Source organism: Patella vulgata, chromosome 2, assembly GCF_932274485.2.
Source record: "Patella vulgata chromosome 2, xgPatVulg1.2, whole genome shotgun sequence".
Lineage (NCBI taxonomy): Eukaryota > Metazoa > Mollusca > Gastropoda > Patellidae > Patella > Patella vulgata.
In genome coordinates, this window is record NC_065880.2 from 92,107,166 (window position 1) to 92,117,898 (window position 10,733).

Below are 10,733 nucleotides of genomic sequence, written 5' to 3' on the forward strand. Positions count from 1 at the left end.
AAAGATTCTATTTTGATGACATATTGTCGGATTTATGACATAAATTTGAATACCGTACGGGAATTAAACAAGAAAAATAACAAGGTGCACCTATTTTTTTATTACATACGAATTTGAATATTTTGTTGACATGTGAATCTTAATTGTGGTTTGAAAAAGCCTGCTTAAATAACGATAAGAGTTATGTCCCTTTATCTTCGGGAAGAAAATGTCCGACAACTAAAATTTTGAAATCCCATCACTGCACTAGACCTTGATGAATATACATTGTCCCTTGCCGTGTCCTACTCACTGAGTGACTGTGGCACCCACTTCCTGAATAATACATTGACCAACACAGTGTGAAGTCAGCTTTATTATATTACTATTGGATAACCATGTACTGCCTGGGTTGTGCCCTTTAACTCTTAAACCAGAAGCGAAAGGCCAGCGCCACCTAGCCTATGTTACTCCACGGTCCGAGCTACCCCTATACACCAAATTTCAGCCTCGAGACAGCCCTAGTGTAGCCTCCAACCACAGGGGTCTTTAGCAGTAGGAGGAAACCGGAGGACCCGGAGAAACACTACAAGGCTGGACAGGCGACCCTACTCCCTGTCACATACAACCAGGAAATCGGAACCACGCCAGTTGACTTAATGACAGACCTTATGATAAAATGAGCATGCGCTAACCATTTAGCCATTCCCCCCCCCCCCCCCACAAACAAACATTAGTGTGGATTTCATCCCTTGTGTACAGCAATATTACAAATTATCAGAGATCTGACAAGAATATTAAACTTAGCTTACCTTAGGATCTTGTGATATACCTAAAACTTCAATATGAGATGATATCACATTACCTGTCAATTAGAAATATTCAAAATTAATCTAGTCCTTCGGATGGGACAAAAAACAAAGGCCTTATGTATATATATATTGGGTTCTAATTGTTATCTATATATTGCACCACATTTGTGTTAAATATGATTATTTGCTTGACAACGATATCTGTATGTGTATCGAAACGTAGCATGTTAATAAATTCAGAAGTAGTATATCCATATAAGTGTCTTTAAGACGCTCCTAACCTTTAATGATTCGGAAAAAAAGGGCTTACGCAAAACGTTATGACCTAAAACAAAGGGGTTTATCATATTTAACTCACCTGTAATGGCAGGTTTTTGGTCTGAAATCTTTTTTACCGATATTTCTTCATCTTCAGGTATATCTTCAAACACAGAATCATTATAAACAGACACCTTTGTTTCTTCTTTTACTGTAGGATTAGGCGCCAAGAAAAACACTTTCTCCGGGGATGGGGATGGCCATGACAGAATTCCCTTTTTATCAACACAACAAAATGACTGAAAAAACAAAATGATATATTTTAAGAAAAATATTCCAAAAATATACCGTTCTATTGATTCGTTTAAGGGGTGATGCTACCACAAGAAAATCTGTTTAAATTTTAAAGCTATTGAATTGAAAATGGTACAACTAATGTAGTAAGGAAATACAATAAATGAGGGAATTTAAATGAAATGGGATTTAACACTGTAACCTGGATATAATTTAATCTTGTGTATTTAGCACTAATTTCTTTCATATTCATTCAATACCAAAATTCATCTTGTGTCCAGTTTAAAGCTGACCAATTAATTTTGATAATGAATGTCCAGTTTACAAGCGTTTAATTTCCTAATTATACATGAATGATTAATTTCCTAACTATACATGAAGGATTAATTTGGTGGTTTATTTTTTAACAGTGATCAAGAAATTAAACACAGAAAATTTACAAGAATGAGTATTAGACACAGAGAGAATTGGTGTTTCATGTCCACTTGACACAAACTAGGTCATTTCGTGACTAACATATGGTTCAAACTTATTTCAATAATTCGCTTGTGCATAGGAGTCTTTAGCAGTGGGAGGAACCTGGAGGACCTGGAGAAAACCCACGAGGTTGGACAGGCGACCCTACTCCTTGCTGTGTACAACCGGGGAATCGAAACCCCGCCAGTTGACTCAATGATACACGCACTAATCATTCGGCCATTCACCCCTCCTCCTTGTCACATACAAGCAGGGGAATCAAAACCACAAAAATTGACTCAACGTCAGACCTTATGACCTGAAGCGTGTGATTGAGTATTAAAGTACTTCCTGTAACACTGCCGAGTGACAAGTGACCTTATGACCTGAAGCGTGTGATTGAGTATTATAGTACTTACTGTAACACTGCCGAGTGTAAATAGTATATTGGTTCTACTGGTAACAACAGGTGCTTTATTAAATATAATAGATAAAAACCAACTAAATACATCTGCCCACGGTAAATCTACTCGGGCTTCTTCTATTGATATAGTACTAGTACTGTCAAAACTATCACTTAATTTTTGCTGGAAATACAAAATGTAAATAGTTTATTTCTTCTGGAGAGAGAAAGAGAGAGACAGAGAGAGACAGAGAGAGCGAGCGGGTTTAACGTCCACTCCACACAAACTAGGTCATTTCGGGACTAACATGGTTCAACTTTATTTCAATATTTCGTCTGATCACTGGAAGTTTATAAATTAACCAGTTCGACGCGGATGACGAGATATCTCGCAGAAAATTACGTTGCCGACACGCGGATGACGAGATAACTCACGAAATTAACATATGAAAACACGCCCCTGAAAGCATTTCATTCGGATTGGCCAGAATAACTTGATTGACTTTAGCGTGTTCCCACTTTGTCTATTGTTGTTATTACGGGGTTACGGAGTGCATAGATGGCGATAATTGTCGTTTATTGTGGGTTATTTTTAGCAGTCAGCTGACCGCTCGGAATAAACAATGGCGGCGCCCAGAAGAAAACGAGCCTTTATGGAAAACAAAATACAATACATGTTTACAACGTCAGGTTCCTCTTCTTCTGATTCCGACGACAGTATTGATGACATTGATGACAATGTGGATGATAATTCGAGTGGAAGTGAGTTTAAATTGGGTGAAATTGGCGACAGTTCAAGTACCGATAGTGATTTTGACATTCACAACACTGACGTGCCTGACAATAACAATTCGTTGAATTTGAATGCTGTGAATGGAATGCCTAAAGCAAACCAGAATCAAAATTATGTCAATTATGCTTTCTACAATTAGTGGTGCTTTTTATTTGAATACAATACCATAAATAGCCAAATTTTGACAATTAATGTAAAAGGGCCAATTTTTCCAAAAATAATCCCGCGTGGGGGGTCTGGGCATGACAAAAAAATCCCACGTCGAACTGGTTAAAAACAAGTGGTTGCCATGCAAGATGGACGGGGAATGGGGAGAAATGGTAAATAGAACATTTATTTAACGTCCTACTCTTCACCTGCACTTATATCTTATAAGCCTACGGCAATGTGTAGGCCTACATGGGACCTTTGTTTTTCATCCCATTCGAATGACAATACATTGTTTTGCACCACAAACAAGGGGAACCATGTAGGAAAATTACAATGAACTTTCTCAGTCAAAACCTGGTTCAACACAGGACCTCCATGTTATTGAGCCAACGTCTTACTCACTGATGTACTGTGGCTCCTTATAAAATCTGATAAATTCTAGTCACAGCAAGTTTATAGGTCATTTTGGGACTAATATATGATTCAACTTCATTTTGATTGTTTGCACGTAGGGAGGAAATCAGAGGAACAGGAGAAAATCCACGTCAATGCCATACACAGTTGATAGAGAGAGAAATGGGGTTTGATGTCCACTCAACACAAACTAGGTAATCTTGAGACTTACATATGACAGGCTTCGAAATTAGCTAACGCAAAGAGTCTGCTAAAATATGAAAATAGCATGTTCGATTTGAACTATAACGGATGAGTCCATTTTAATAGTCCCCGGGGGGAAAATTAATAGTATTAGCTGTAAGGTAAAAATATTGAATAATCTGAAAACTTAACGGTTTTAAGTAGATTAAAATACCTTTATATTTTTAGCAACTTGAAAAGCTCCGTGAATTCTAGCTTGTCCATAGGCATTCAAGAGACACCACATGACCGGAAATACAACAGGTAATAATGGTAAACAAGCATGAACCTAGAATTGGAATGAGAAAAAATGTTAATTCTTCAAATTGCCATTCAACAGGTAATAGAGAGAGAGAGAGAGAGAGAGTTTAACGTCCAATCGAACTTGACACAAACCAGGTAAATTTCTGGACTAACATATGGTTTAATTTTATTTCAATAATACTTTAGCAATGGGAGGAAACTGGAGGACCCGGGGAAAACCCACTTGACTCAATAACAGATCTTAGCACATGTTAAATCATTCGGCGACCCAACCCCCATAAGAAGAGATGAGAAGTGAATACAAGCATTGATTAGACCCTGTGTATATTATAAACATGTAATAATATAGATTTACTTACTAATAAAACTAAAACAGTTTCTGACCAATGACCCATATGAACTCCTAAAAACTGCCAACGTAATATGTTACACGTTAACATTATAACCTACAATAAAACAACAGGTGTGAATGAAACAACATTTACAATAGGTGTGAATAAAACATCATTTAAAACAGGTATGTTGTTACCACAGGTGTGAATAAAATCGTGTTTTTGACCTTCTACTTTTCTGTGAAGCCGCAGTGGCTCCCTGGAACAGGTAAAATTTAGTGACAATATGCTTGCCATTTATTACTTTTTGCAAGCTCAGGAGTTAAAATTTGCTAATTTTTGCAAGAATCCATATAGAATTCCGCCATTATCAACTAAATACAGAGAAAGAGAGATGGGGTTTAACAATCACTTCACTCCACACAATCTTGGTCATTTCGGGACTAACACATGGTTCAATTTATTTCAAAAATTTCCTTGCATGTAGGGGTCTTTAGCAGTGGGAGGGAACCGGAAGATCCGGTGAAAACCCACCAGGTTGGACAGACGACCCTACTCCTTGTTGTTTTATTGACATACTAACAAATGGCAGTGAAAGATTTAGATGCTTAGGTCCGCAATTTTGGGATACATACTCGCAAGAAGAGTATCTGCGTTTTGGGATACATACTCGCAAAGTTTTTGAGTCAAATCTTTTTTTATCATGATCTGTATAAAGTAAAATAGTTACCATAGTAACAGGTATTATAGATCTCTGTTTTTATCATGATATACAAGTTACCATAGTAACCGTAAACAAAGGTGTGTTTTTTCGTGACCTAAGTGGTAAATAACTTACTGCCAAGGGATCTTTTACATGCACGTCTAGACAGCTGTCCTTGTCAGGCCCTCCGTCCTGCACTACTGACATGGGGGAGATGACGTCAGAAAATCCCGATGAACATTCTGGACCAATGGAGGGATCAAACATGCGACCTCCAAGCAAGCGAACTTGCGTCTTACCCACTTAGCGAGTGATAAATAACTTACCATAGTTATAGGTATTATAATCCTCTGTAACCATATACTAGATATAAGATGTCGTTCATTTTCTATCATACTATCAGGATGCTTCGATTTATCTTCTAATGTTAACCTTTATCAAAATAAACAAATCAAATTAAATGGGGGTTTAACGTCCTACTGTTCTGCACTGACCGGGCTAATGAAGACATACAGTGTGCCATGAGGGAAATTTTGCCCAGACAGCGGCACTACAGACTACTCTATTTTTTAATTCCAAAGGTCAAGGGTACTTGTGGGTGCATGACAATGTGTACACAGGACTTTCTCAGACAACCAAAATAAACTATTTCTTATACCAGTAAACATAAAAGCAAGCCTTGAAATAAGGCACCTGTCACTGACCATGTCAGACATAAAATCTCTGGTGCCAGTCATTTTGTTCGGTATTGATTTGTCTTTTTTATTGATATTATTAATACATGTTGGACAAAAAGATTAAAGTTACTTTCTTGGTCAACACTGAGAGCAACCCAGGAACCCCTGATTAGGGGCCACGAAGAGAGGTAGACATTATGGTATAATATTTACCTAAGATTTTCTATATAAGGTGTATCTAACATTAGAAATCTGGTTGTTTCTACAGGTTTTCTACCAATTGGACTGGTAACATATTCTGGTATATCACCATCTAGAGGATTATATACATCCCCTCCATATAATATCATATCTTCACCATCGGCTGTCGGCTGTAATAATAATAAATCTATACAGTCTACATATCTATCATAAACAGAATTAATACAATTGGGTCATTTTGAGACTAACAAAATAACTATTATATCTGAATCACTCACTTGTGTATATGGTTTTTTTGAGACTAACATAATAACAATTTTATTTGAATCATTTGCTTGTGGGTATGGGTTTTTATATAGGAAGGATCCAGAAGGAAGGCAACCCTATTTCTTACCATTGCTTGTCATGTACAAGTGTTGGGATCGAAACCTAAACCAGACCTTATAATCTAAACAGCTTGTGTTAGACTGCTTAAACATCCAGACCAACAACTATACGTTGTCCATTGCCAGACCCTCGTACTACACCATTGACATGGGGGAACCACAACACTGTGTGAGAGAGAGAGAAATGGGATTTAACATCCACTTGACACAAACCAGGTCATTTTAGGACAAACAATTTTATTTCAATAATTCGCTTGCGTGTAGGGGTCTTTAGCAGTGGGAGGAAAACAGAGGAACAAGAGAAAACCCACGAGGTTGGACAGGCGAACCTACTCCTTGTCACATACAACTGGGGATTCGAAATCACCCTAGTTGACTCAATGACAGACTTTATGATACAACGTGCACACGCTACCCATTCGGCCATCCAACACCTTGACGGTGCAGTTTAATGATACTTACATCTATCTGTTTACATTTACCAGGACTATTCTGACCACATCTCATTAGAATAATATCTCCTTTTACTAATAATACCGAGGGTAGATTAACAATTTGACCATCTCTGATAGTCCACTGTAGAGATATACACGGTGATATAGGAGAATGAAGATTAGGATAACTTGAATTATGCCAGTGATGTTGGTCAACATATTCTAAAATTAAAATGAAAGTTTAAAATAGTGAATGCTCTTTTCCGTTATCATACTGTAAAATCAAAAATCAATTCATGCTGAAATGAAAATGAAATGGGGTTTAACGTCCTACTTTTATGCACCTACTGGGCTAATGAAGCCGGGCAGAAGTCATCCATTTTGTTATGTGGGACATTTTGCTCGGACAGTAGTATTACGACCTACTCTTTGATCGAATTCCAACTGTCGAGTGTTCTTTTACATGCACACCAATCCGTAAACAGGATCTCAGTTTTTCGTCCTATCCCAACAACTAGACAGGTTGTCCATACTGCACCACTGACGAGGAGAAGCCCTGCCGGAAAATCCAGAGGAAGTTTCCCGGCCAACACCAGGAGTGAACCCAAGATCTCCATGCTAGCAAGCCAGCGTCTTAATCTCTGATAATAAACAATTTTTACCTTTTATTCTATCTAAAGCTAGTTGATGTAGTCGGATATATTCAAATCTATTCTTATTATTATCTGATATAATAAACATAATGTTGACAACCACCGATAAGAACAATACAACAGCTTCAACTAACCACCAGTTCACATCTAACAATGATGAACTGAAATACAGAAAACATTTTCAACTATTAAACATGCATTACGTAAGATTTAGATAATTAACTGTGTATGACAAAGTGCTCCACAACTTCAACTCGTATCATATTAAGATGATATTGTATACATGTAAAGTATTTATTTAAATGCATAGAACCAGGAAATTAAATACTTGTAAATTGGACATTCATTATCAAAATTAATCAGTCAGAGCTTTAAACTGGACACAAGAACAAATTAGATGATTTGGGGTGATTTTAAATGATTTTTACAAATTTTCAAACAAAGATTTGTTATTAAACGATTGTGAAAGAAATTAGTGACAGATACACGAGATTAAATGACGGAACTCAGAACACAATTTTACATGATAATATAAATGTGATCTACCTACTTACTATGCCATAAACAATATGTAGATTGTTTTGCATTAGGGAGAAAGGGGGAAAACCACGCCAGAAGATCCAAATGAACTTTTTCAGCCAATTAACGTCCACTCGACACAAACTAAGTATTCTTTGTAATGAGAGAGAGAAATGGGGTTTAACGTCCACTCGACACAAACTAGGTCATTTCAGGACTAACACATGGTTAATTTTATTTCAATAATTAGGTTGCGCGTAGGGATCTTTAGCAGTGGGAGGAAACAGGAGGACCCGGAGAAAACCCACGAGGTTGAACAGTTTTGCATTAGGCTGAAGGAACACTATGCTGACATTACCCAGAAGAGAGACACTCTGGTTGCCTCTCAATACCACCTACCGAGCCACTCCAGTCGAAATTTCGACTATCAAATTATCAAATAACTCAATACTAACACTGTAACCTTTATAAATCTACCAAGAGAAGCACCATAGAACTCCATTGGATTATACGATTAATTATACAATATCAATGACAAAATCTGAACTTGGGCATCCCCCATTTATTTTCTTTGTCCTGATAATATACAGTTTGTGCTATTTACCTGTCATTGTCATAAGCATATGCAATACCAAGTAGACAAATAGATATAGAGATCGCCAATAACGATGTCCAGTGATATGTAGATGTCACATTTCTATGATCTAGACCAGATAAATATTTCAACTTATTTCTACTCTCCAGTTTTTGATGTAAAGTCACTTCTGCTTGTAATTCTTGATATAACGTAGATAGGGCTTCTTTTGTTGTGTAACCATCCATTTTTTGCGCTGGTTCTCCATTTTCTATCTGTAAATAAATAATAGTTGTAAGGGTTTTTGGATATTTTATTACTCAGTTTTGGAGTAAATAGAAATCGCTGATTTCTAACAGGTATCACGACCTTTCGGTCCTGTAACTTTTCCTACTCCAAACAAACAACTTTACTAATTTCACTTCTGTGTTAAAGCAAAGGGCGCATGGCTCTATTCTCTGAAATGGACCAATGTTGAATTCTAATTCCTGTTTTTAATTTCGAATATCATCAAAACTATTGATTTAGAGGTTTAGCTCCTTTAAACTTTTCCTTTCAACAGATTCTTGAGTACCAGAATATGAAATATAGAGGACATATTTTTGCTACGGTCGTAAATCTGAAATGTTGCGGGACCACAACATCATGTTATCTTTATAAAGTAGATGGCTCAGACATTAAAGAACTTTTAGAATAATTCTCAACTAAACTTAAGATTAGGAATTTCATTGATTATATAACAAGTTATGTCATGATGAAGACTGTATAGAGTGAAATAAACTTTCAGTTGTATATTGTTATTATTTGTGTTATGACATGGGAGCTGCAGTGGCCCAGTGATTAAAGCGCTGACTCGATGAAATGAAATGGGGTTTAACGTCCTACTTTTCTGCTCCGATTGGGCTAATGAAGCCGGACATACACTATGAAGACGGACATACACCATACAGTGTACTATGAGGGAAATATTGCCCAGGCAGCAGCACTATGGTCTACTCTTACATCAAATTCCAACTGCCAAGGGATCTTTTATGTGCATGGCTGCTCGCCAATGTATACACAGGACCTTGGTTTTTCGCACCATTCAAACGTCTAGACAGCTGTCCTTGTCACGCCCTCTATTCTGCACCACTGACAAGGCGAAATCACGTCACATTTTCCTGATGAACTTTCTCGGTCAATGCAGGGATCGAAGACGCGACCTCCAAGGTAACAAGCCAGCGTCTTACCCACTTAGCACTGGCTCGATAACCAGGAGGAAATGAACCCTTGTCCAGGTAAAATTTCTGTCATATACCTATGTCTATTATTACTATTAGCACATGTCAATTGTCATGTGTCACAATGTGCGTTTTCAATAGCCCAGTCCGTACAGTATCTATACCTGTATGTATACAGCGTAGGGCCAATTAAAGTAGAACGTTAAACCCCATTTCAGTTCATTTCGTGTTATGACTTTTTGAGTTCGTCTGTTGTTGACACCGACGGTTGCGGTTGACAATAATAATACATTACAAATAAATTTGTTGTTTGTTTTGTCAATAAAACAGCCTGTTATAAACTAGGCCTACTGCATCAATTCTAACTTTGTGCTCTGGTCGTTTATAAAACTGAAAACATAAAAAAGCAATAAAATATGACCGTATTACTCAATAAATTCATTATTTTGAACGTTTTTCTCTCACCTTCTCCATTTTCATCGTGTATTATTTATTTACTTCCGGCGAAGACACCCATTGGTCAAATGTGGACGGGTCTACTTCTCAACCAATCAATGCCGCTCATGGTAAAACAATAAACTGAAAGTAGTACTGTAAGGGAGCTAACTCAATTTAAAGCAGCAAAAATATTTTTTACTTTTACTGAGAGAGAGGAGAGAGAGAGGGGGATAGAGAGAGAGAGAAGAGAGAGAGAAGAGACAAAGAGAGAGAAGAGAGAGAGAGAGAGGTTTAACTTCCATTCAACACAAACTAGGTCATTCCAGAACTAACATATGGTTCAATTTGATTTATATAATTCTCTTGCGCGTAGGGGTCTTTAGCAGTGGGAGAAAACCAGAGGACCAGGAGAAAATCCACAAGGATGGACAGGTGACACTACTCCTTGTAACATACAACCCGGGAATCGAAACTATGCCAGTTGACTCAATGCCAGAGCTCTTTAGCAGTGGGTGGGAAACCAGAGGTCCATGAGAAAAGCAACAAGGTTT

The 10,733-nt window shown here is 37.3% G+C and overlaps 1 protein-coding gene across 3 annotated transcripts in view; it reads right to left on the minus strand.

Moving 5' to 3' along the window:
* LOC126810114 (transmembrane protein 94) overlaps positions 1–10,222 on the minus strand; it is a 51,850-nt gene extending 41,628 nt beyond the window's left edge. For all 3 annotated transcript variants that reach the window (XM_056098817.1, XM_056098819.1, XM_056098818.1), the window contains exons 1-11: positions 10,210–10,222; positions 8,555–8,799; positions 7,441–7,592; positions 6,807–7,000; positions 5,971–6,128; positions 5,407–5,512; positions 4,405–4,491; positions 3,957–4,070; positions 2,219–2,386; positions 1,150–1,348; positions 792–844 (exon numbers count right to left, since the gene is read on the minus strand). In XM_056098817.1, the coding sequence (XP_055954792.1) occupies positions 792–844; positions 1,150–1,348; positions 2,219–2,386; positions 3,957–4,070; positions 4,405–4,491; positions 5,407–5,512; positions 5,971–6,128; positions 6,807–7,000; positions 7,441–7,592; positions 8,555–8,799; positions 10,210–10,218 (1,485 nt within the window). In that variant the 5' untranslated portion in view covers positions 10,219–10,222. The remainder of the gene's footprint in view (positions 1–791; positions 845–1,149; positions 1,349–2,218; positions 2,387–3,956; positions 4,071–4,404; positions 4,492–5,406; positions 5,513–5,970; positions 6,129–6,806; positions 7,001–7,440; positions 7,593–8,554; positions 8,800–10,209) is intronic.
* Positions 10,223–10,733: the final 511 nt, after the last annotated feature.